Raw genomic sequence first — 25832 nt, 5'->3', positions numbered from 1 at the left:
GTGTACCATGCAGGGCAGGGTGACTACAGCTTCTCACTCCTCCCTGTTCACACTCGTAACACTAACCTCCTAACCCACGAGTGAAGACACTGGGATTCCAGGGTGCATTAAATGCACGGAGGGATGTAACGAGCCACAACTTTGCAATTAGCTTTATGTGAGTAATTTTCTAGCAGCAGAAGCCAAAACAGGGGGAAAGTTAGCTTTCTGTCTAAGCTGTACCCCACGGTTACCTGGCAACAGCCAGGTACCCCTGACACTATAAACATAAACGGTGCTGCTCGCCCCACCCCCTCACTCTCTTGCTCTTGCTTCCTCTTGCTCTCTTCCAGGTCGTAGTTCAATTTTTTTCTGAAAACTGATAACAGAAAAAAGAAAAGAAAAGTCACGGTAGGTGTATTCAACCTCCCAGACGGCCGGAACCCCAGATCGTTTGACAGGTCAAATCCTAGAGGATGATACTCCCATGACTGAATCCATGAATCGATTCAGTTGGGGGACTGACCCCCATATCCTGAAAGGTCAGGCTCTGCAGGCAATGTCTGCACCTGCTGACCAACCAAACAGGTCTTCAAGAGCAAGGCAAGCTGGGTGTAGCGGCCCTTGCCTTTAATCCCAGCGCTCAGGGTTCAGAAGGGAAAGCAGAGGCACGGCAGATCACTATGAGATAAAGGTCAATCTGGTCTACATCGTAAGTTCCTGAACAGCCAGGGCTATGTGGAGAGACCCTGCCCAAAAATGGACAAAACCCAAGGGAATGACCTGGTCAGGTGGACCACAGTTACCAATCCAAGGCCTGCTTGATAGGACAGCGAATTCCACTCATGGGAATGAGCTGTGGTGTTCTGGGTCATCATGGTAACTGATCTGGGGCTGCAGCCCTCACAGGGTACACGCCACACGGCACCATCTAGGAAGATCCATCCAAGAGACCACGTGGCACTCTTCCAGAGATGTGTAGGGAGAGGTATTGATTCCCTAATTGGCTCTCGATTGTGTCAATAAAGGAGGCAGAAGCCAATTTTTGGGAGAAGGAGAAAAGACGGGACTTCCGGGACCCAGGAGGAAGAGAAGGGACGCAAAGAAAGAGGAATTCAGCCCAGGCGAGTAGGAAGCTGCAGACCTGTAGGTCTTGGGGATCCTAGAGTTTGCAGCCTCCATGTTGAGCAGGGGCCAAGGAGGATGAAGGGATCTAGTTGATAAGATTGGGGCAGGAAATTCTTCACCCAGTCATTGAGTTATCTGGCCAGTTTTAAAATAATAAAACTGTCTAGTGTTTTCCACCCACGGCAGTAAAGTGGGCAGGAGGAGAAAGAAGGCGGCCAGGACAGTTGTTGGCAGCTTGGCTAAGCTGGCCATGAGGGTCTCGGGGAACAATCGAGGCTCCCAGGAAAAATGGCCAGGCCGTTGGTGCAGCTAAGTGAGACCAGCGGTGACTGATCCCTGAGCCTAGCTTAGAGCACGGGCTGCAGCAGCAGACAAGGTAGTGTGTTTTTAAAATGACACGCTACAGAGATGCATCAGGTCTCCACAGACCACCACAAAGCAGGTGAGATCTGGCTTGTTTGGGAGTGGGGCAACCCCCCACCCACTTATTCCGTCCACCATGAGCTGGTAGGAGACCAGAGAAGGGCTGGGCAGCTCTATCTGCTCTCTGCTCATCCTCACAGAAAGGCAGTCGAGCCCAGAGGGTCTACTGCACAGGCCATCAGCTGGGAGGCCTCCAGGACCCACCAAGCCTGCATGCCCAAGGTCCTAGCCTCTTGCACAAGAAGCTGAAAAGCTCCAGTTAGGCCCGAGCAGGTAGAGTCTTATAGGGGTTCAGGATGCCTTTGGGGTCCAGCATGGCCTTGAGCTGTTGCATAAGCCTCACAGCCACAAGTGGCTTGCTATAGCCGAGTACATTCTTCTTCTTGAAGCCCAGGCCGTGCTCGGCACTGACGCTGCCCCGCTGTTCTGCTGTCCAGGCGTACACATAAGGCTCCAAGGCACCAAGCAGCTCCTGGCTAAAGGCCTCTGCTGTCACGTTCAGGTGAAGGTTGCCATCCCCTGAGGAACAAGGGACAGTTAGTCTGAGCAGGCCCTAGACATCTGCACAACAAGTCCTCCTCAGACTTCACTCCCCCAACCCCCAACCAGATCCGCCCATCCTGGTTCTAAGTCACGACCCTTGGCCATCCCTCCAACCCTCTGAGTCTATGAATGGCAGTTGCTGGGCCCCATCTTACAGTAATTTGGGCACAGGAGCTACTTTTCAATCCTGCCCAAAATGAGGGAACTCCCCCCTTTGAAACCCTACGGTCTAAAGACACAGGCTGGGGAGAGTCATTCCCGCACAGCAAACGGCTTTCCAAACAACGCTGGAAGTGGCAGCCTGCAGAGGTGCACGTCTTTAATCCCAGCGCCCAGGAGGCAGAGGCAGGTGGATCTCCATGAGTTTGAGGCCAGTCTGGTCTACATAGTAGATTCCAGGCCCAACAGAAATAGAGTGTCTCAGTCTGTGTGTGTGTGTGTGTATGAGTGTGTGTCTCAGTCTGTGTGTGTGTGTGTGAGTGTGTGTGTGTGTGTGTGTGTCTGTGTGTGTGTGTGCATATACATGAGTGTGTGTCTCAGTCTGTGTGTATGTGTGTGTGTGTCTTAGTCTGTGTGTGTATGAGTGTGTGTCTCAGTCTGTGTGTATGTGTGTGTGTGTCTTAGTCTGTGTGTGTATGAGTGTGTGTCTCAGTCTGTGTGTGTGTATGCGTGTGTGTGTATGAGTGTGTGTCTCAGTCTGTGCGTATGTGTGTATGAGTGTGTGTATGAGTGTGTGTCTCAGTCTGTGTGTGTGTGCATGTATATGAGTGTGTGTCTCAGTCTGTGTGTGTGTGTGTGTATGTGTGTGTGTCTCAGTCTGTGTGTGTGTGTATGTGTATTCGTGTCTGTGTCCAGTCTGTGTGTGTGTGTGTATGAGTGTGTGTCTCAGTCTGTGTGTGTGTATGAGTGTGTGTCTCAGTCTGTGTGTGTATGTGTATTTGTGTCTGTGTGTCTCGATCTGTGTGTGTGTGTATGCATGTGTGTGTATGAGTGTGTGTCTCAGTCTGTGTGTGTGTGTGTGTGTGTGTGTGTGTGTCTCAGTGTCTGTGTCCAGTCTGTGTCTCAGTCTGTGTGTGTGTATGAGTGTGTGTCTCAGTCTGTGTGTGTGTGTATGTGTGTGTGTGTATGTGTGTGTGTGTGTGTGTGTGTGTGTATGTGTGTGTGTATGTGTGTGTGTGTGTGTGTGTGTGTGTGTGTGTATTCTGTCAGTCTGTGTGTGTGTATGAGTGTGTGTCTCAGTCTGTGTGTGTGTGTATGTGTATTCGTGTCTGTGTCCAGTCTGTGTGTGTGTGTGTATGAGTGTGTGTCTCAGTCTGTGTGTGTGTGTGTGTGTCTCAGTCTGTGTGTGTGTGTATGAGTGTGTGTGTCTGTGTGTGTGTGTGTGTATGTGTGTATGTGTGTCTCAGTGTGAATGTGTGTGTATGATGAGTGTGTGTCTCAGTCTGTGTGTGTGTGTATGAGTGTGTGTCTCAGTCTCTGTGTGTGTGTGTGTATTCATGTCTGTGTGTCTCAGTCTGTGTGTGTGTATGCATGTGTATGTATGAGTATGTGTCTCAGTCTGTGTGTATGTGTGTGTGTGTGTATTCATGTCTGTGTGTGTATCATGTGTGTGCATGTCTGTGTGTGTGCACGTGTGTATACTATGCGTGTGTGATGGTGATCATTTGCTAAAAACAGGTTGAAAGACGACCTTGAACTACAAAAGTCTGCCATAAACATTGGAAGCAACAGGTATGACTTCATAGTGTTTATTTATAGCTCCGTTTGCTTTACTGAGTGGTTTGGGGCAGTAGGTGTAAGCTGGAGTAAAAAAAAAAATCCGTTCGCTTGTGAAATTCTGTTAAAGATTTCTGTAAATTACCCCTCATTCCTTCCTCATGTGACCTCACACAGATAAACAGCAATAGGAGAAGTCAAAACCAAAGATATCAGGCGTGCATGGGCAGACACTCAGCAGACACAGGGATCCAACCTTTAGCTTGTTCTTGGTTGAATTAATTCAAGGGGAAGTTAAGCCTTCTCTCTTTAATGTGACACCAGTGTATTTTAATGCCTCCGGGGCTATCTTTAATGTATTCAAATTAACTCAGATCACCACTGTGGAACTATGCCGCAGCTCACAGGTTGCTCACCCAAGTGCCCATATCCCACCACATGCTTGGCTCGAGGGCCAAGGCGGGTGCGCAGGTCGATCACAAGGTCATAGAGCCGCTCCACGGGGAGGGATAAGTCATACTTGAACACGTAGCCGTCACGACTGAGTGCCTCTGTGATCCTTTCCCGCAAGGCCCACAGCATCTATGACAGCGAGAGCACACAGTCAGACCACACCACAACAAGGGCTCCTGGGCCAGAGTCGCTGAAATAGTGCTTTAAGCCAGGTCTCCACAGAGGGCGGAGGGCAGAGGGTCTGCAAATACAAAGGTCAACCGTGCTGCCGGAGGGTCCAGTTCTGTGATGATGCTGGGACAGAGACTTTGTAAAGACAGAATGGAGGTGGCCGGTGGTAACGAACCCCTTTAATCCCAGCACGTGGGAGGCAGAGGCAGGCAGATCTCTTTAAGTTCAAGGCCAGCTTGGTTTACAGAGGAAGTTGTCTCACAAACAAAAACAAGAACAACAAACCCTAAAAGCCAACCAACTAACAAAACAATGCTAGCTATAAAGAAGACAATTTAATAAACTGAATAGAATATATAACAGGTTGACTCCAGAGGTCACAGCTCAAGCAATCAGTGTTTTTTGGTTTTTGGTTTTGTTTTTTTTTCCACACTCCTTTTTTCTCTCCAAGGACCTCCCTGCAGCCTCTCTGCCCTCTGCTGGCAGCTCGTCATACTGCAAACAGCAGGACCGGGACCAGCCGCCCAGACAATAACACTCCCAGTTTAGGTGCAGAACAGCTCCCAAACAGAAATGCCTCCTGTTCCTTTGTCCCCCAGGAGCCCAGACGGCTTCCCTGCAACATAGCCAAGGCTGCTCCTCAGATGCCCTCTTCCCCGGGACTTTTGGGGCCTTCAGGCTTGCTTTCCATAGTGCTTACAGTTTTTCCTGCCTCTCCACACACAAATCTATGGAGAGCTGTAGCTAACTTATAGCCAGCACATGGTCAGCCACAGATCTATTCACCACGCAGCCTGGGGGTGGGGAGATGTGTGGGGTAATATTTTGGTGTTAGGGAAAACGATCTAGATACCATGAATACATTTTTTACTCCAAAGAGGTTTTCTATCAATACTGTGGATGGAGTCTATGGTATCTTGGCCATCACTGCAGGACAGATTAGGCCCTAGCTATGTGAACGGGAGGGAAGGGATGGGAAAGCAGGGTTACAGCACCTGGACTTTCCTCTGGTCGGTGGCCATAGTGCCATCGATCACCAGGCCAGAGTTCAGCACCTGCTCCAGGACGTTGGTCAGTTTCTCGGCATCATGCCCGGCACTGGAGCCTGAGGTCTCAACCAGGACATAGAATGGACTCTCTGAAAGGGAGCAGGAGGTGCAGTGTGAGCCCCAGTCCCCCCTGCCAGCATCGTGAGTTAGAACCACTTTCCTCCTGGTCACGTACGACAAAGACAGCTCTTCCTGCGTGCCTGAGGTGACCTACGGAAACAGAGGCATTCAGGCATGCTGTTTCACATGGGTTAAGCCTAAGTTTGCTGCTAACAGAGAGGTAGACCAAAGGTCACCCTCTGCAGGAAGCCCCACCCTGCTCACTTAGCCTCATGTGTGGGTCCAGTTCCATACCCCCTAACAGCCTGATGCGGCAAGAGGCTGGCACAGCAAGGCAATGGTGGGCTCTAAGAGCTGGCTTGTCTCTTCTTACAGACTCCAGAAGCCCAGGGAAAGGCCACTTGTTGGTGGATGCTCACCTGAGACATAGCTACTACATACTAAAGGCTGCAATTTCTATCACGGGAACTCGCTGTTGGGCTGGAGAGATGGCTCAGTGGTTAAGAGCACTGACTGCTCTTCCAGAGGTTCTGAGTTCAATTCCCAGCAGCCACATGGTGGCTCACAACCATCTGTAATTGGATCGGATGCCCTCTTCTGGTGTGTCTGAAGACTCATATAACTAAAATAAATAAGTCTTTAAAAAAAAGTTACTGCTTAAAGTTTCAAAAAGTTAAAGGTGGGTTTCTAACTTACTGAGGGGCACTGTCCCATCCCTTAACAAAAACATTAAGGCTTCTTCCAGAACAATGGTACAAGTTCATCCTACTACAGAATGAATACAGATGTTAAAGGCGAGAAAGCTTTCCTATACACAATGACCCATGACCACACAGTGCTCCTTGCCACCCATCTTCCTGAGAGAGTCCACTGCCCGCACCTTTGAGTCAACCAACATGTCCCACAGTGCCGAAGCAGTGAGACGGTGTCACTGAACTGCACAGAGGGAGAGAGATACCTTGTACTGGGTTGATCAGGTGGAGGTGCTGTCCAACCAACTGCATGCATTCGGCATCCATAAACTCAAACGCAGACAGGATCTCGCCCAGTTGCCCCTTGCAGGTGCGGAAGGTCTGCAGAACCTCAGTAAACCCAGGGCAGCCTGCGATGGGATACAGTGTATCAGGCACCACAGGCGAAGAACAATGGAACTCAGGGCCTCACCCACTACCAGGCCAGGTCTCCCCTCCTCAGCAGCAACGTCAACCAAACTCACAGGACAAGTAGAGTGGCTATTGATGGCTCGGTGCCCCAGGAAACACTCCACAGGTCAGCTAGCCCACAAGTACATTTCGAGGTCTCTAGATCTGAAACTATGCCTGAGAGCTGCCTCAGGACACTTGGAAGGGCAAAAGGAATCGGGGCGCGGGAGGGAGAACAAGAGCTGTCAGAAACGGGTCATTCCTGTCTCCCGTCTGCAGTAAGGTCTAACTTGATTGCAGAAAATCACCAATCACTCATTTATACACCTGAGATCCCTGCAGAGCCACGGGGCTCGGGAGCCACCACACAGCCCCAGGGTGGCTGCTCCCTCAAGTATGGACACAGAAAGAAACTGAGGGGATGCATCCACAGAGAGGGGATCCAGAGACCCTGTGGTAGGAGATGACATTCCCGGACTTTAGAAGATTCAGGGCTACCTAGCAATAGCAGCACAACCCTCTCCAAGAGGAAACCACCCTTACCCTAGGATTCTGGGAACCAAACAAATGATTTCAGATCAAGGCTCTGTATACAACCTAAGGCAGCTCAGAACACCCAGACACGACACTGTGAGACACCAGGTCCTCCATTACAGGAAATGGTCTCCATTGCCGTTATAGTCAGGAGACTGGGAAGTGTCTGCTGCAGACAGATGAGGAGTTAAATGGCCCTGCGGCTGGGGAATGTCCCTTTAACGTGCTGGCTGTACAAGCACAAAGACCGGAGTCTGATCCTCAGCACGCACTTGGGAGACCAAGCGTGGGGGCTGCGGAGACGGCTCAGAGGCTAAGCGCACTAACTGTTCTTCCAGAAGACCGAGATTCCCTTCTCAGAACCCACATGGTGGCTCACAGACATCTGTAACCATAGTTCCAGGAAATCTGACCTCTTCTAAGGCTCCACAGGCATTGCATACACATGGTACACAGGCACACATACAGGCAAAAAGACATATACACAGGTAAAACTACATACAAATGAAAGGAGGGGGGAGAGGGGTGGAGGAAACGTAAGAAGGAGAAGGAGGAGGAAGAGAAGAAGGAGGAGTAAAAGGAGGAGAAGGAGGAAAAGGAGAAGGAAGAGGAGGAAAAGCAGGAGGAAGAGGAGGAGGAAGACAAGGAGGGTGAGGAGGAGGAGGAGGAAGAGGAGGAAAAGAAAGCAAAAGAAAACTGGTGCACATCTGGAATTGGTGCACATCTGGAATTCCTGCACTGAGGAAGTGAAGGCAGGTGGGTCCCTGGGGCTCACTGGCTGGCTAGCTTAGTCTAATCAATGATTACCAGGACAATAAAAAGCCCTGACTCAAACAACAAGGCGGGACAGTACCCAAGGTTGGCCTCCGACCATCCAAGCATACACATAAATATGCACCTACACATCCACACGGATTAAATAAATAAATAGAATAGAGGGACACAACAGGAAGCAGTAACTGGGAAGAGGCCGTCAGACCTATAGCCTTCTCCGCTGGGCCTTGGTGGGTCAGCATGCCCAGCTCCCTCCAGAACTCGCTCAGTTTAACTGAATGAGTCAGCTGTGGACAGAGGGCAGATGACAATCCAAAGGAAGGTAAACGAGAAAGGCACGAGCCACAGGCAGAGAAGGGAGGCCGTGAGCAGAAGCTTGTTTCACCTCAGCTGCATAGAAGAGGAAGGTCGAATGGTGTGAGGGCCTTATGTACAGAGAGGCTACAGCCAACTGTGGAGCTAGAGAGAGACAGAGAGAGAGAGAGAGAGAGAGAGAGAGAGAGAGAGAGAGAGAGAGAGAGGGCAGAAACAGAGAGACAGAGAGAGACAGAAAGACAGGGAGAGGGAGAGAAACAGAGAGACAGAGAGACAGGGAGAGGGAGAGAGGGAGAAACAAAGGGAGAGAGGGAGAGAAACAGAGACAGAGAGACAGAGACACACAGAGAGAAAGAGACAGAGAGAGAGAAACAGAGACAGAGAGTCAGAAAAAGACAGAGAGAGAAACAGAGACAGAAACAGGCAGAAACAGAGAGACAGAGAGACAGGGAGAGGGAGAGAGGGAAAGAGAGAGAGAGAGAAAGCACCACTGCCCCAGAACAATTATCACTGTGCCTCTGCCTCTCTCAGGATCACACAACATACTTTTTAAATCCCAGTGTGGTGGGACAGAGAAGAACATCTCAATTTTGTGAGAGTGAAGTGCGTCACTTCTGGATCAGGCTACACTATGGATACCTGGAGGGCCAGGATCCAGATCTCCTCCAGACAGAAAGTGGAGAGGCAAGGAGCAATGGGCTCTTCTCAGTCCACCCTCACACCAACATGTCCAGAGCAGCTGCCCACCTCCGCCAGCTGGCTCAGAAGCAAGTTGAAGGACCTACCAAGGAAAGCCACATTCACAGCCTTGGGCCTCGGCGGGCACACGATGGATACAGCAGTGATGACTCCCAGGGTGCCCTCTGACCCAATGAACATCTGCTTCAGGTCATAGCCAGTGTTGTCCTTCCTCAGAGAGGTCAGGCAGTTCAGGATGGTTCCATCAGCGAGTACCTGACAAGAGGAAAGAGACAGGCCTTCCTCCATCGGCCACCCTTCCCTTCTTCAGAAATGCTGACCCAGCTCCAACCGTGCTCCCCACCCCCCAAAGTAGCCAGCCATAAAGCCACACCCACCCTGCCCATCCCACCCCCATTTGATTCAGGATGAATCCTGGAGTAGATTCATCAAAGAGGACGAATTTTCTCCCCAGCTAGAACAAGGCTCCCCACAACTGAATCTTGCTCCTGGAGCAAAACCCACTCAAGGCGGAGTGCACAGTTGCAGAGGGCAGGGAGTGAGTACAAGTGAGGAGGAGCACAGCCAGGAAGAGCAGGGAGCACAGACTGGGAGGCAGGAGCACGGCTGCAAAGGGCAGGGAAGGTATCAAGGAGAAGCAAGGCACCTGTAGAGCTGGGAGTAACCACCACGAAGCTTGGGGACAGGGAACACACCTGAGGGGCTAGGAGCCCTTGAAAGGGGAACAGGAACACGGTTGGAGAAAGGAGGAGCACAGCCGGGAGGACTGAACAGCAGAGAGCAGCCCTGCCTTCAGGTTCCCCCACATCTGAGGCCCTCAGTCATAAAGGCACTGCTGGTTCCCATACTGCAATTCTACCTGAGACTCGTTGTTGGCTAATACTTCAAGTCAGAGGGGCACTGAATTCTCAAGACAGTAATAATAATAGTAATAATAATAATAATAATAATAATAATAATAGAAAACAGAACCACGGGGACATCAGAGCTTGCTGGATAAGGCATGGTTTTACATTTGCCCTGGTTAATAAATAGGACAGAGGCTCTGCCATTAGCACCAGCAGTGGTTGGGATAAAGGAAACTAAGTAGGCTTCACTGTCAACTTCACCAACAGAGAAAGAGGAGCAGGGGGGAGGGCTCACTGCTGCACAAGCAGAGGACGTCAGTCCTGATTTCTAGCACCCATGTAAAGGACCGGGGCTAGAGACTGTGAGATGGCTTAGTGGGCAAGGACACCTGGCACTAAGCCTGACAAACCAGTTCAATCTCTATAAATATAAATAAATAGGAATAGAGAAGCAACGCCCACAATCTGTCCTCTGACCTTCACACATGTGCCATGGTATGTTCAACACACATGAAATAAATAGGTGTGACACATGACTTTAATCCCAGCACTCAGGAGACTGAAGCAGGAGAATCTCTGTTGGGAATTGGTTCTAATGTTTTGTCTTATTTCGGCTCCAAAAAAGCCGAGCTTCCAGACCTGAGGGTCCCTGCCCCCAGCTGGCTTCGATTAGTAATAAAGAATTGCCATGGGACTGGAGAGATGGCTCAGTGGTTGGGAGGACTGACTGCTCTTCCAGAGGTCCTGAGTTCAAATCCCAGTAACCACATGGTGGCTCACAACCATCTGTAATGGGATCCAATGGCCTCTTCTGGTGTGTTTGAAGACAGCTACAGTGTACTCATATAAATAAAATAAATAAATCTTTTTTTAAAAATTGCCATACAGCCAATGGCTAGGCAGGGAGACAGGGCAGGACTTTTAGATTGAGTAGTCAAAGGACTGAGAGAGAGAGGGAAGAGGAGGAGAATCACCATGACAGGAAAGCAGAAAAACAAAACTTAAAGGCCCACTGCCATGTAAGAATCCAGGGAAGTGACCCTAGGGACACACACACACACACACACACACACACACACACACACACACGGGTACAGTGCACACGACCTGCTAGGAGACAAAGTGGTTTAACTGATTCACCAATACAGATTCTGTGAATTTGAGGTCAGCCTGGTCTACACCCAGGGCAGTCAGGGTGAACAGTGAAACCCTGACTCAATAGCTAAACAAATAATAAATAGGGGATGTGTGTGCCTGACATAGCTACTTGTGCCTCTAATCCCACCTTTGGGAGGCAGAGAAAGGAGGATCACTGGCCAACCAACCAATCCAGTCAATCAGTGAGCTCCAAAATCAATAAGAGACTTTATCTCAGAAAATAAGGTAAAGAATGATAGATAAAAGATAAAAGACAGAGAGAGAGAGAGAGAGAGAGAGAGAGAGAGAGAGAGAGAGAGAGAGAGAGAGAGAGCAGAGACAGACAGACAGAAGGGGGGAGGAAGGGAAGAAAGGAGGGAGAGGAAGGAAGAGAGAGGGAGAGGTGGGGGGAGAGGACCAGGGAAGCCCTAGGTCAGTGGTGTCTATGTGAGTGTTTCCAGAAATATTTAACTGAAGTAGGAAAACTCATCTTAAATGTGGACAGCAACAACCCCAGCTTGACTAGAAGGACAAGGGCATGAGCCTGAACTGATCTCTCTCTACTTCCGGACACAATGTAACCAACTCCCCACACTCCTGCCAGCATCCCTTCCCAGCCACCATGGACTGTATCCTCTCAAAGTGAGTCAAAGTAAACCCTTCCTCCCTCTACTTCTGCCAGTTATTTTATCGCATCAATGGGAAGAAGCATTCAGGGAAGGGGACTCAAGGGTCCCAGAGGTAAGTTGGTAGGGGTGTAACTCTGTACCAAGTTGGCCTTAGCTAACTTTGTCACTCTCTAATTTCTTTATTTTTTAAAAAGATTTATTTATTTATTATATATAAGTACACTGTAGCCGTCTTCAGACACCCCAGAAGAGAGCATGATATCATATTACAGATCATATTACAGATGGTCGTGAGCCACCATGTGGTTGCTGGGATTTGAACTCAGGACCACTAGAAGGTGCTCTTAACCACTGAGCCATCTCTCCAGCCCATTCTCCAAATTCTGAAAGTCAGGTACAAGTAGAGTGTCACTGCCTGAGAAAAGTGTCCCCGGTAGCTCCTATGTGAACGCCACATGTCTCTGAAGCGCCTAAAGCCAGAAACCATTACAATACGGTCCCTAACCTGGAATAGACATACACACAATGATACAACCCTACATTCTATACCACTGCCAAGACAACAGCCTCAGACTGAAGCTAGGACACCCCCAGGGCAGGCTTTGCACCCCTTTAGAATCCAGCTCACCACTTCCAGGCCCAGGACAGTCCCTCGAAGAGAGCCGTACCGCAGAAACCGCAGACCCCCAGCGTTCGTTGCGACATTACCCCCAATGTGGCAGCTGCCCTTTGCTCCCAAGTCCAGTGGCATGATGAAGTCCCGCTCCTGCACGTACCTGTTCAGCTCCTCCAGCACGCAGCCCGCCTGGCAAACCAGAATTCCTACAAAGAGCAGCTGAGTTACCAACAGCCTCTGGATTTCTAGGGGTAGGAAAACTCTCACTGCTGAGAAATCCCAAACTCTCTAGGAGGTGAGAACCTCCCAGAAGGAATGTTCTCCTCAGATGCCTTCTCTTCCTTCTAGGCAAAATAAAAACACTTACTTGGTCCTTTGTAATTACAATATAAAACAAGAAAAAGGAGAAGGGCAAACATGGAGAAGAAAACCTTCTTGTGTAGCTATGAGGAGGGAGGACAAGAAAGGTCTGTTACAAAGCGGTGATCTCAGCTTGGGGAGCACTGCTCCTGAGTTACAGTGTTTAGATGCTCTCTGGTGGTGAGAATGTTGCTGACAACTGCAAACAGCAGTCCCCTACATAGTTCTCCAGCCTCACCGCAGAAGAAAAGTGACGAAACCTCTTCGCAGGAAATCACTGGATGGCCATGCATGCAAATGGGACTTGTGTCATATGCCTACTGTGTGAGCCACCTAGTAGGTACACACAGAGAGAATGCCCTTGTACAGCTGCCAGTTCTGTCCCTGACAGAAGCCATTCAGAAAGGCTAAGGCTAGCAAATGACCTTCCTGGAGGTGGCCCACCTTTTTGCACTGCCTCAGATGGGCAAAGCCCTGAGAGTCAAGGTCCCCAGAGACTTCATCTCAGGATGGCTCCTTGCAGCTGATGTGCCTTTCCTGTCACTCTTACATAGCCTAAGGATTTCTGGGCTTACTGAGCAGACTGCCTGCAGATCACCGTAGAGATGAACCTTCATGAATTAAAGCTGTTTAATTAATGATTTTATAGGATTCATGATTTGATTCAATCTTAGGAAGGAAGTTTTGAGAGATGGTTTTAGTTGTTTGCTAGAAAGGTATAATAAAGTTAGAATCAAGAATAGAATATGCCCACTCCTCATACTAGTAAGTAAAGGCTGCATAATAAGAAACACAATGCACTTTCATAATTACACTAAAAGGAGAAATAGGCTTGGACAAATTTGTGATTAGGAAAAACATTTATTCTAGGTTGGGTCCAAGGATGAAGCCACAGGTGTGCTCTATAGGGCAAGACCATATGAAACTGTTGCTTTGAACTTTGTTTTTAAAGATTTATTTATTCTATTTATATGAGTATATTATAGCTGTCTCCAGACACACCAGAAGAGGGCATTGGATCTCATTACAGATGGTTGTGAGTCACCACGTGGGTGCTGGGAATTGAACTCAGGATCTCTGGAAGAGCAGTCAGTGCTCTTAACCACTGAGCTACCTCCTTAGCCCTTGAACTTACAATGAGCTTACAGAATGAAACACTGCCTTCAACTTAATATCAACATCCTTCTGTAACTCCCTTTTTGTGGAATATTTTATCTGAGGTAATTCTCTAAAGAATTTTTGTCTAAGAAGGTATAAAGAGGTCAGAAAAAAGAAATAAAGTTGGAGGTTTGGGGAACTCTGCCCCATCCATCCATCCATCCATCCATCCATCCATCCATCCATCCAAATGTATGGGTGTGGCCATTTTCCAATTCACCTGGTGTGTATGTGTCTGTGTGAGGAGAATCTTTCTTTCCTTTTTCTCTCTGGTTCAAATAGAGTTAAGAGCTCCCTTGCCAGAATAAATCCTTTCCCGAATTCTCTTCTGTTAAGCAACAGGTATTAATTGCCTGAAGCCATTGGCTTCCAGCCCCAGAACAATCAAGAATTTAAGAAAGGTAAATAGTACCAGAAGTAAGGTTCTTTTGCCCCAGCATCACAACCGCCCATGCCTCCATCGCTGCCTTCCAGACCTGGAGACCCTATAGATGCTGGGAAGGTCACCGGTACATCCCAGGAAGGACCTCAAACACATGAGCATACACAAATGTCTGAATGCATTTCTAGCCTAACCGCAATCACAGTGCTACCAAGGAAAGACAGCATCACCTGGCAGCAGTAAGGACAGAGGAGTTCAGAGTACACAGACACAGACACTTACCAGACACATCATGAAAGCTGATGACTTGATTCATGAGGGCAGTGGACAGGATGACTTCATCAAAGACAGGGACACTGCCACCCACCATGCCAGTGTTCCCGCCCTGTGGGTTCACGGCCAAGTTCCTCTTATAGCAGTGCCTGGGACAAACATATTGTAGAATGCAAGCCAGCATCCCTAGGCCCATACGACTATCCCCAAAGGACACACTACACTTGTCCCCCAAGCCAGATCTCCTTTCTAGACCTTTCTGCAAAAGCCTTGACAGGGGCTCTTCCCCTGTACCCCGTGAAGAAGTCTAAGAGAGGATCCATCCCAAAGCTGTACATAGCAGAAGGGAAGCTGACACCATCTCTGGGTCTTGAGGAAGTGGCATATGTGACCTAATTCTAGTACCTTCCGAGTCCTCCCAGTGTTTGTAAGAGACAGCACACCATCTGTACCTCCACCATCCTCACCCCCTCTGTATGCTGAGTTCTGAGCCCAACCCATCCGCCCTTGGGCTTTGCCTGTGAAGCCTCCTACAGCTGGTATTCTTACAGATGCAGATCCAGAGGAAGAGATCCTCGACCACCTATCTTCTAATGGGTAGGTATGAATGTGGCCCGTGGTGTTGTAAGGCACCCTGTCTGCAGGCACCTCCTTACCTAAGAATGTAGGAGACCTCCTCTTACCTAAGAATCTGGGAGACTTCCTCTGAGGTCTGGGGTCTCAGCAGCACCTTACTACAGCCTGTGACAAGAGAACAGAGCTGTCAGTCCACGTGGAGGAAGTGGCTCAGACACAATCCTTCCTCTCCCCATACCCACCCTCCACCATAGTTTATCCAAAAGAATGTTCTCTGACATTTGCTCTTCTTCAGGAGGTGACCAGCATAGCCACCAGACCCACAGCCAGTCGAGTACAAGAGGAAGATGTCAGAGGATCCTGGGAATACGAAACAGCTGGACCGCTGCACGGCCACTGGTAGACCAGCCCCTCCCCACCTGGTCTGGTGGGAGGGCACGTGGTTTCGGTGGAGGATGAAACCTGTAAGACTTGGAAACATCCTTATGTTCCTCAAACTGCGTGTTGATTTTAACACAGATTCTCTTTCTTCCACCAACTAGTACAGTGGCTGAAAAACATTGACTCACGCATCTATCCATCCCCGTCTTAGGTTCCAGTGGAGATGGAATCCCCTTCCTGCAGTGTCCTACTCACTCACCTCTCCCAAACTGAAATCCCCTTTCTCGACCTTTCCTGCCAGAGCCGGTACACGCCTTCTTCACTTTTTACTGCCCCTAGTCTGACACCCAGTGGCAATTAGGGGCCTCTCTAAGCTTGGGGCAGCATTTGTAGCTGCAGCCACTGAGGACGATCAAGCTTCTTTCTACCTTCCCGGCATCCCAGTGGTGGCTGCATAAACGTTCTGGAGCCTCTCTGTTCTTTCACTGCATCGCCTTAAGACTCACGGTCTAGACATCTCCTATCTCCGTGATTCTGAAAGACATACTGCTTCTCTTCAGAAGAACACCTTTTCTCAGTAGGCTGGCTGCCCTATCTCAGGGACCCCGGTCACCAGTGAAATTTCTGCTGGCTGTGTTCAGCCATCCTGCGTGAATGGGCTCAGGGCTGAGCACTGCTGGTGGAGGTGAGCGAGAAATTAAGTCTGCAGTGGGTTTCCCCACAGATATTCAAGAGCCCAGCAAAGGGCCTGCTCACGGCAGGCCGTGTAACAACAGTCCACGCGTGTGATACATGGAGACCCTTGTAACTAGAAACTGATAAAATGAGGAGCTAGTAGCTAATAAGCTCGAAAAAACAAAAACAAACAAACAAAAAACCAAGGAGCTTGAAACCACCAAGACAGTGAAAGATAGAGAAATGCCAAACAAAGAGGAATGTCTAACTGGAAAGGCCCCCAGCCACTCCAGAGAAAGGCTACCCACAGGGGCAGGATTCCCTCCTCATGCCCAATACAGAAACAGGTTCTTGACAAGATAAGGGCTGGAGATGGCTGAGTAATTAAGAGCAGTACAGAGGGGGTTGGGGATTTAGCTCAGTGGTAGAGCGCTTGCCTAGCAAGCGCAAGGCGCAAGACCCTGGGTTCGGGTCCCCAGCTCCAAAAAAAAAAAAAAAAAAAAAAAAAAAAAGAGCAGTACAGAGGCCTAGAGTTTGGTCCCAGAACCCACACTTGGAAGTTCCAGGGGATCCGACGCCACCTTCTGGCTTCCACATGTACTGCATCCAAGTGCACAAACCCACACGTACACACCCCTTAAAAAAATAATCTCACATTAAGATCATCTGGACTAAGTGGGCCTTAAATTCCCTGACAAGAGTTTCTATAGGATAGAAGAGGAGGCTGAGAGATGACTCAAGGATTAGGAGCACTCACTGCTTTTGCAGAAAACCCCATTTTGATTCTCAGCACCTTCATTAGGTGGCTCCCAGCTACCTGTAACTGTAACTCCAGGAAGTCCAACACCCTCCTCTGGCTACCAAGAGCACTTGCGATTCCCCTCCCTCCCTATCTGTCTCTCTGTCTGTCTCTGTCTCTCTGTCTCTCTGTCTCTCTGTCTCTCTCTCACACACACACACACACACATACACACACACACACACACACACACACACACACACACACACACACGAATAAATCCTTTTTTAAAAGACAGAAGAGGATGCCCATTGGTGGTGGTGGCAAACACTAATCCCAAAAGCGAAACCAGGTGGATCTCTGTGAGTTTGAGGTCAGCCTGATCTACAGAGAGAATCTTAAGACAGCCAAGGCTAAACAGAGAAACCCTATCTCAAAACTCAAAACAAAACAACAAACAAACAAAGAGCAGGCGAGGATAAAGACTGAAGCAGAAGCTGAGGGATGTTACCAGGAACACCTGGGGTCACCAGAAGGTCACATTGCAGGAAGGACCCTCTCCGAGATCCTGCAGAGAACACACCTGCTTCCAGACTCTAGGCTTCTAGAACTGGGAGGGACGCCTTTGGTGAGAGTCAGCTAAGGAGAAACTGAGCAGATGCAGGCAGCGGTGTTCACAAGCGCTCACTTTAGACAAGGGCTACACCTTTTAATCTGCCGACTTTATTCTCAGAAGACCTTGGTGGTGTCATCAAAGGCATGTGAGGCAAACAGACCGGGAATCAGTTCCCCTCACCTATGCTGTTTTCCTGCATTTTGACCTCTTACTCCCACTGCCCAGGTCCTGACTCACCCCGCACGGTCCTCAGCCAGTCCACATTGCAAGTCTGCAGTTGCTCTGGATCTGTGATAACTCTGCCAGGTATGATGCATTCAAATGCAGCCAGGTCCTCCTCTGACACGGTAGAAAACGGCAGCCGTTGCACTGGGTATCGCTCAGGGGTCAGCATCACCTCAGGGCTGCCAGAGACCTTGGAGTATGCTCTGCAAGCCAAGGGGCTGTACACACTCCGAGGGCAACCCAGCCACTTCAACTGCGCAGAAGCTCTCTGGGTGTAGGTCTTCTTCCATCTTGGAGATGCCCTGAAGAGCCTTGCAGACCATCTGGGCACCAAATGGAGCACCATTGCTCCTGCCCTTAAGAGAGGGGATGGCGGGGTGGAGGATTGAATTTGCGACTCGTAAGTAATGAAGTCATGAGAAAACCCCACAATACCTCGGCACCACATCTGAGGTTATCCACACATCGCCGCCTAGAGCAGCGATTCTCAACCTGTGGGTCGCGACCCCTTGTTATCCGTTATCTATCCTGCACATCAGATTCTTACATAGCGATTCAGAACAGTGACAAAATTAGTTATGAAGTAGCAATGGAGACGTTTTATGGTTGGGGTTCATGCAACATGAGGAACTATATTAAAGGGCCCCAGGTTAAGGAATGTGGAGAATCACTGGCCTAGAGGAACAGGGTGGCTTGGAGCTGCAGGGCGCAGAGGACTAGCTTCTTAGGAGGGTTCGTATCTTAATGTTTCGCCCTGTACTATTACAGTCCTGAGATTTCACTGAGTGTATGCTTGTGGGCGGTGCTGCTGGCTCTCCTGGGCATTGTATTTTAACTTTTGCAACAGCAACTGCTTTTCCAGGCCCTTCTCCTTCCAAACAAAACTAGGTATTAAGGCACGAAAAGCGAAGGTTTGCGCACCCAAGCACAGTTGAAAGGCGAACGTTAGATTTTACGTAATACTATGCCACAAGTTTTACAAAACTTGGGTAATCAAAAATGGCTTAAAAGAGGAAAGGGAAGGGAACCGGCCCAGGTAAGACACCTCACACTGGTAGTTATCCAGAAGAGGCCGCCTTTCACCTGAAGGCTCGCTCTATTTGGCTGCGGCTTCCGCTTTACCTGAGACGGAAAAACACAGCACGACGTGCGCACAGGTTGCGCATGCGCCCTGTGCCGTGACGTCAAAGAGGAGCAACTATTTGCATTCCCAGCCAATTGCAGCCCGTGGGTGTAAGTGAGAAGCAGTGCAAGTAGCCTCGTCTCGCCGGCCATCTCGGCTCGCACCTGATCTGTGCAATCATTTGACAGGCCACAGCCCGGACTGCACGGAACCAGACACCAGCGCCCTCCACCCAGGAGCTACAGCCAGCCCACTACGCACCCTAGCTTCCGTCCGAGTGCAAACACCGAGTCCGCACCCGCACCCTGGTTCCCAACCCCTTGCACAACCGTAGGCCTCCGCTAGAGGGGTGGAGCGAGGGACTGCGCATGTGTGTCAGCCCGCCCTTCCTACCTAACTCCATCCTGCTGGGGTGTGCTCCGCCCTTCCTAGTCCTTCGGCTTGGTTTGTCCCCCTGCTGGCCCAACCTGAGTCTCCCAGGTTCCAAAGTGGAGAATACCCTGCCTTGACCAAAATCCGATTCCACGCACTTTTCCCAACTGTCCCCGTCGTGGTCCACCCGATTAGCCCCAAAAGATAAGTGGCCACTTCAGTTCACTGTGGCTTCTTCCGCAGGGAGCACTGTCACCCTTAGAAGCTCCTCTTTTCCCCAGGGGTTTCTGTCTCCGTAAGCACTTCCATTCTAAGAATCTCTGTCTCCCCTGAGCTTCCGTCTCACCTAGGGTCAGTAGTCCATCAGCAGACACGACTCCAACCATCAAAGGAACAACAAGGGCCCGAGGCTGGGACTTAACTGTAGGGACCGACCACAAGAGGCCACCCCAGCTCTACGAAGCATCCCTGGCCTCCTTGGGCCTGCCCCAGCCACCCACTTCTCAGGCAGTTCTGTCTCAGCTCGACCGTAGCTTAGTAACTCCGAGGCACAGAGCAGCGGCCCAGCAGTAGTTTCCTAGGCTGAGTCTGGGAGATACTGTCTCCCTTCAACTCCCAGCCCTAGGTAACAGGTATTTGCTGTTTCTTGCAATTATTCTGTTACTTCAGCATTCCCCAGCTATATTCAGTTGGGGAAAAAATAACCCCAGTATTTTCCATTTTGCTGGCTGGACAGACCTGGTATCTGAAACAGGATTCATCACCCAGTTTCCAGGGGCAGCTCCAGAAACTCCACCTCCATTTCCCATCGAGGAACAAGCCTGGAAGTACATCCTATAAGATGTTAAGATAATTTAGCATTCTATACCAGGGAGAGCAGGAGGCTCCTGAAGCTGAGGCAAGAACAGAGGTATAGTGAGTGGTGCTTTGCCAACTAAAAACCAAGGCACTGTGGTAGTCCTTGCAAACTGGATAAAAGAATATGTTGGGTGGTAGCAGCACATGCCTTTAATCCCAGCACTCGGGAGACAAGAGGCAGAGGAGAGCTCTCTGAGTTCAAGGCCAGCCTGGTCTACAGAGTAAGTTCTGGGACAGCCAGAGCTACACAGAGAAACCAAGCAGCGTTTAGGGGTCAACAGCTACACAGTGTGTGCTGGGAGAGGGTGGATCAAACTACGGCTATGCCTTCAGAAGAGCAATCCCCAGGTCTGCCCACCCTCCCGGGTTTATCAGACAGGGGCATGGGGACATGGTTAGCACATCACCCTGGCCTTGTCCAGGCCCACGACACAACTGCATCTGGATTCTATACTGGTTGGAAGGACACTCCAGAGGCTTCTATTAGGCCCTTTCTACTAGGATGGCCCATACTCTGTAGGCCACTAAAGGTATTTAGAAGTTATCAAGAATGTCAGTGTGCTGGATGGTTCTACGTCAACTTGACACAAGCTAGAGCTATCTAGAAGGAGGGAATCTTAGTTGAGAAAATACCTCCACCCGATCCCCCTTCTATAAGAAAGGCATTTTCTTAGTGATTGATAGGAGAGGGCCCAGGCCATTGTGGATGGGGCCATCCCTGGGCTGGTGATCCTGGATTCTATTAGAAAGCAGGTCGAGCAAGCCAGTAAGCAGCACCCGTCCATGGTCTCTGCATCAGCTCCTGCCTCTAGGATCCTGCCCTATTTGAGTTCCTGTCCTAACTTCCGTTGGCAATCAACAGTTGTGTGGAACTGTGTCTCCCAGGTGCTTCTGGTCATGGTGTTTCATCACAGCAATGGTAACCCTAAGACAGCCGGTTACAGGCTCAGGAAAGACACCCAGAGGGTGTTTGGCCCTTTTATACACCCAGCACCTGATCACCGAAGCCAATGGCATCTTGGAACCCTGGAATTAATAACAACTCAGAGCCCATCAAGATCAGCTGTCTCTCACCTATCTACCACCCAAAGTCCTGGATTGTCCCTTAACCTTAACAGTCACCCTGGGAAGTGACTCCTGATACCCTGGACTATACACAGAGACTTAGAGTCACTACGTGGTCACAGGGCCCCTCCCCTAAAACCACCAACTCTGACAAAGTGTTCCCCATGATGGGTGAAAAGCTGGGTCTTGTGCTGACCACATTGACTCAGCACTGTCCAAGGAAACATGACTCAGCAATGTATGCTCAGATTCACACATGGAAGCCCTAACCCCTAACATGACCGTCTGTGATTAGGGGTAAGCAGGGACTCATGGCTGGGACCTTCAGGGCCAGTTATAAACCCTGGTCTCTCCTCCAGCGGAGCAAGATGCTCAAAGGGAAGAAGGCCAAGGGGAAGAAGGTGGCTCTGACCCCTGCTGTCATCATCAAGAAACAGGAGGCTAAAAATGTGGTCAATCCTTTGAGAAAAGGCCCAAGAACTTCGGCATCGGGCAGGCCATCAGCCCAAAAGGCTGCAGTGGCAAAGAGCCATCCTCTATAAGCGGCTCAAAGTACCTCCTGCCATCAAACAGTTCCTCCAGGCCCTGGACAGGCAAACAGCGACTCAGATGCTTAAGCTCGCCCACAAGTACAGGCCAGAGACAAAGCAGGAGAAGCAGCCAAGGCTGGCCCAACTGAGAAGAAAGCTGCTGACAAGGGGGGACTTCCCAACTAAGAGACCGCCTGTCCTCCGAGCAGGGGTCAATACAGTCACCACCTTGGTGGAGAACAAGAAGGCTCAGCTGGTGGTGATTGCCCATGATGTAGACCCCACTGAGCTGGTGGTTTTCCTGCCTGCCCTTTGTTGAAAGATAGGGGTGCCCTACTGCATCATCAAGGGAAAGACCAGGCTGGGGCCCCTGGTCCACAGGAAGACGTGCACCACTGTTGTCTTCACACAGGTGAGCTCGGAAGACAAGGGTGCTCTGGCTAAGCTGGTGGAAGCTATTAGGACCAATTATAATGACAGATGTGACGAGATCCACCACCACTGGGGAGGCAATGTCCTAGGTCCTAAGTCTGTGGCTCGCATTGCCAAGCTGGAAAAGCCAAGGCTAAAGAACTCGCCACTAAGCTGGGTTAAATGTACACTAAGTTTTCTGCACATAAATATAATTACAAAAAGAAAAAAAAGAAAAAAGAAAAACCAAACCCACTGGGGACTAGGATGTGGCTCAGTTTGGAGTACTTGCCTGGCATGCTCAAAGTCCTGTATCTCACCATGTAGGCCAGCCTGGCTTGCAACCAGCTATATGGAGTAGGCTACCTAAAGCCAAGAGACCAACCTGTCTGACACCCCAGATGTTGGGATCATAGGCCAGTTTGGTCTACAGAGAGATTTTGAGGACAGCTAAGGCTACAAAATGAGGTAAGTGCTACAGAATTCCCTTCCTGCCCAGCTCCACGCGTACCGCAGATGAGCACAGTGAGAGGGCAGCAGCCTACACAGAGCCCTTAGTAGATATCAACCTTGCTTGTTCCTTGACTTCAAACCTTCAGAACTGTGGGAAATACATTCTGCTAAGCACCCAGGATTGGGGCCTTTTTGTGTATGTGTGTGGAAACTGCCCGGCCAGACCAGGGTGTTCTCAAAGGGATGCTAAGGTTCTCAAGGTTCCTCCAGGTCTAGGTTCCCACGACAGGGGAGGCCCTGTACTGCTTTCCCTCACACTGCTAGGGATAAACCTAGGGCCTTGCACGTCAGGCAAGTGTCCTGGCGCTGAGACATATCCCCAGCCCCTGTATAAATAAATAAAGCAGCCCCTGGTCTTCCCATTCACGCGTACACGTTCCTTGGGAGCCTGGAAACCCAGCACTGGCCACTGACCTCCCTGAATATCCAACAAAACCAAATTCAGAGTCCTAAGGTCCATAAAGTCCCTCTGTGGCACCCTCGATTCTGAGTAAATGACCGTGAGACACGTGCACCTCTGGCAGCACAGGGATCTACATGCCTGCTTTCAAAATGATCTACTTTCAAATGTTTCTTCCCAAAAATATTTTATTTATTAAACAATATATCCATAATCCATGATCCAAAAATACAGATATACATCTTTACATTATTTAATAAAAAGATTTACAATAGTATCTCTCCTTTACAAAGGGGAAATAGGTAATAATTCCTTGAAGATAAAATGTGGCATTCACGTTAAAGCTGGATCATCCCGATGGATGGAGTGTGGCGAAGAGCGAACGCCACCGCACATTCTGAGGGAAAAGACACTTCTTAGACCTCCCCTACTTTAAAGCTCCTCTGGGCACAGGTAGTGGAGACCAATCTCTGTCCATAGAAAACAAGGTTTCAAAACCTCAAATGCTCCTGTTTGATTTCAAATGCTGAAGACCTACCTAACCTCCCGGCATAACAGGGCCAACCTTGGTGATCACGTGGACGAGTTGCTCTCTGGGTGGTGTTATTGCTTGAAGCATCCCTGCCAAGGCCTTCTGGGGACAGGTGAGAGAAGGCAAGATGCTGTGTGCACAGGAGCAAGCAGGTACCCGCTCCCCCAGCCATCCACAAACCTTCACACCACAGGGCTCCTCACTGCAGAGTAGACACGGCGGGCAGCCTGCCTCCTACTGACCCCACCTGATGGATAGGTGGTCAGTGCTGCTTGGACCTTCACACCACTAACATGTTCACAGATCTGGGGGCTCAGGTTTTTTTTTTTTATTAATTCATCATGCTTCTTCTATAAGAAACTACTGATAATGTGCACAGGAAACAAGGAAGATGACTCCTCTCCTCTCTGCAGGACACTCGTGTACTTACAAGGGAATTACACAGGGAAGACCCAGCCTTGGCTCAGGCAAAGCAGCTGCCGCCATAAGGACCTGTGGGGGTCACCCTACGACTCCTGTTTATGAAGCAGGGTTAGCTCAAGAGCCAGGTCTGGGTGGTAGGCATGAGAGTCTTGTCCAACAATGGAGACACTCGGGCTTCGGGAACAAGGCTGAGTGGTGTGCACAGGGCCCCTCGGCACCTGAGGCAGAGCAGACGCTGGGATACCCTCCCTTGCTCACACGTAACAGTGGGAACAAGCCTTCTGGCAGAGTACAGCAATGACCTAGAGTTTCCTTCCTGCTTTCCCCCGTCCTGTTGCCAGGGATAAACCTAGGCCACCACTTTTGGAGGCAGCTCTGTGCACCTACATACAGCCACACTGAGCTTCACATTTGTTAGCCAAGGTTTGCCACCATTGAGCTAAATCCCCAAACTCATGAAGTCTGGTTTTTTTTTTACCCAAGCTATATGCATCTTATTTTCATGACATTGTAACTGTCAAAAAGAAAAAGCAGATAATCATAGAAACATACAAAATAAATAAAGTTCAGAAGCCAATATGTAGGGTGGCCCCAGGTAGAAGAACTCGGGGGAGAGCCAACATGACCTCAGGAAGCCGCCCTCAGGAAGCCGCCCTCAGGACGGAGCTGTCCAGCCTCTAACACCTCCGCCAGTAAACACCACTTCTTCCTGATCACCAAAGGACTCAGCTGCCTCAGGCTGCCTCTCAAGTATCAACACAGCTTCTAAGGCGTTATCAGGCAAGATCTGATTAAAAACTTCCTGTACTTACAGAAATTGTAAAAAGCGGTCCAGACATGATGGCACATGTCCGTAATCCCAACATTCCCAGGCTCCAACAGGATGACTGCAAGTTCAAGGTTAGACTTTTACTAGCCCTGCTTCCCAATAAATAAATAAATAATCTAAAATGTAAGATTAAAAGGAAGCACGAGTCCTGACCCCTAGCACTGAACAAAGAAAACAAATGGTAAAAGAATAAAGAAAAGGCCGGGGTGTGACTCAGTCTGCAGAATGCTTGCCTAACACACGGAGCTCTGGGTTGGAGCTGGCAGCAGTGGGCATGCCCCTAGTCCTAGCACTTGGAAGGCAGAGGCAGGAGAGTCTGAGTTTGAGGTCAGCCTGGTCTACGGAGTGAGTTCCAGGACAGCCAGGGCTATACAGAGAAACCCTGTCTTGAAAAACCAAACTAAAAAAGGTTCCGGGTTTGGTCCCTAACATTGCAAAACCAGACCTTCTGGTGCACACCTGTAACGTCAGCATTTGGGAGGTGAAGATCAAAGAGCAACGTTATTCTCAGCTACACGGTGAGTTCAAAGTCTGCCTAGGATACATGAGATCTAGTCCTTAAAGGGGGGAAGGAGGTGGATCCTGTAATTTACCCTCACAACCTTCAAAGGCTAAGTTATGTCTATCTAGTCTGACCCTGAGAGGAATCCCCAAGAAGAATGCCAGCCCCATTCCAGAAGCTCTTCCTAGCCTAGAGACAAGCTTGGGCAGCTGCCTTTCAACTGCAGCAAACCTGCCTGGTACCTACTTCCCAGGAAAGGTCACCACGGACCAATTTATTCAGTAGCACAAACACAAGCCACTCCTGTCTCCCTCTTTCACGAGGACAGGCTATGCAAGACATCCTTTCCAGTAGGAACACCACCATGATGACACGGTATGGAGCAGAGACAACTCCCTTCTGCTTTGTTTGTGGCCATCATAAGAAAACAGCGTGCCTGTCATTATATAAAAAGCCAGCCTCTCCTTACATCAGACATTGCATAACCCAGCTCTGTCTTGCAGGTCTTTTTCTGAAGTGAGGCCAGGAACTGGTCGGGCTCTCTTAATTCTTCTCAGAGAGCCTACGTTACTGAAGAACTTAGTCTAAGTCAACGGTAGCTCTCAGGATCCTGTCACGCACGCCTCAGGAGCCACCACAGATGCATCTCAGCAGGCCCTGTGTATGCATCCCC

The 25832-nt window shown here is 49.7% G+C and overlaps 1 protein-coding gene across 2 annotated transcripts; it reads right to left on the bottom strand.

Moving 5' to 3' along the window:
• Positions 1 to 137: 137 nt before the first annotated feature.
• D2hgdh (D-2-hydroxyglutarate dehydrogenase) lies at positions 138 to 19090 on the bottom strand. Of its 2 annotated transcripts, none has more exons than XM_032901693.1 (10): positions 18986 to 19090; positions 17614 to 17957; positions 15073 to 15130; positions 14399 to 14538; positions 12229 to 12422; positions 9073 to 9241; positions 6481 to 6624; positions 5409 to 5551; positions 4206 to 4371; positions 138 to 2049 (listed from the first exon to the last, which is right to left on the bottom strand). In XM_032901693.1, the coding sequence occupies exons 2-10, from the start codon at positions 17945 to 17947 to the stop codon at positions 1790 to 1792; spliced, it is 1608 nt and encodes a 535-aa protein (XP_032757584.1). In that variant the 5' UTR covers positions 17948 to 17957; positions 18986 to 19090; the 3' UTR covers positions 138 to 1789. The 2 variants fall into 2 exon arrangements, with proteins under 2 accessions (XP_032757584.1, XP_032757585.1); XM_032901694.1 differs by having other exon boundaries at positions 17614 to 17952; positions 18986 to 19088.
• Positions 19091 to 25832: the final 6742 nt, after the last annotated feature.

This window comes from Rattus rattus, chromosome 4 (assembly GCF_011064425.1).
Source record: "Rattus rattus isolate New Zealand chromosome 4, Rrattus_CSIRO_v1, whole genome shotgun sequence".
Taxonomy (NCBI): domain Eukaryota; kingdom Metazoa; phylum Chordata; class Mammalia; order Rodentia; family Muridae; genus Rattus; species Rattus rattus.
The sequence above is the reverse complement of the archived record's forward strand: the minus strand, read 5'-3'. Positions and strand labels throughout refer to the sequence as shown.

What these genes read in the sequence shown, in the direction of transcription:
- D2hgdh (XM_032901693.1), bottom strand. Translation starts at nt 17,947, where the DNA reads ATGGTGCTCCATTTGGTGCCCAGATGGTCTGCAAGGCTCTTCAGGGCA. An exon ending in CTGTCCTGGGCCTGGAAGTG is followed by an intron (nt 9,242 to 12,228) that starts GTGAGCTGGATT and finishes TCCTCTTGTCAG; the next exon opens with GTACTCGCTGATGGAACCAT. An exon ending in TGTGAATGTGGCTTTCCTTG is followed by an intron (nt 6,625 to 9,072) that starts GTAGGTCCTTCA and finishes ATCCCATCGCAG; the next exon opens with GCTGCCCTGGGTTTACTGAG.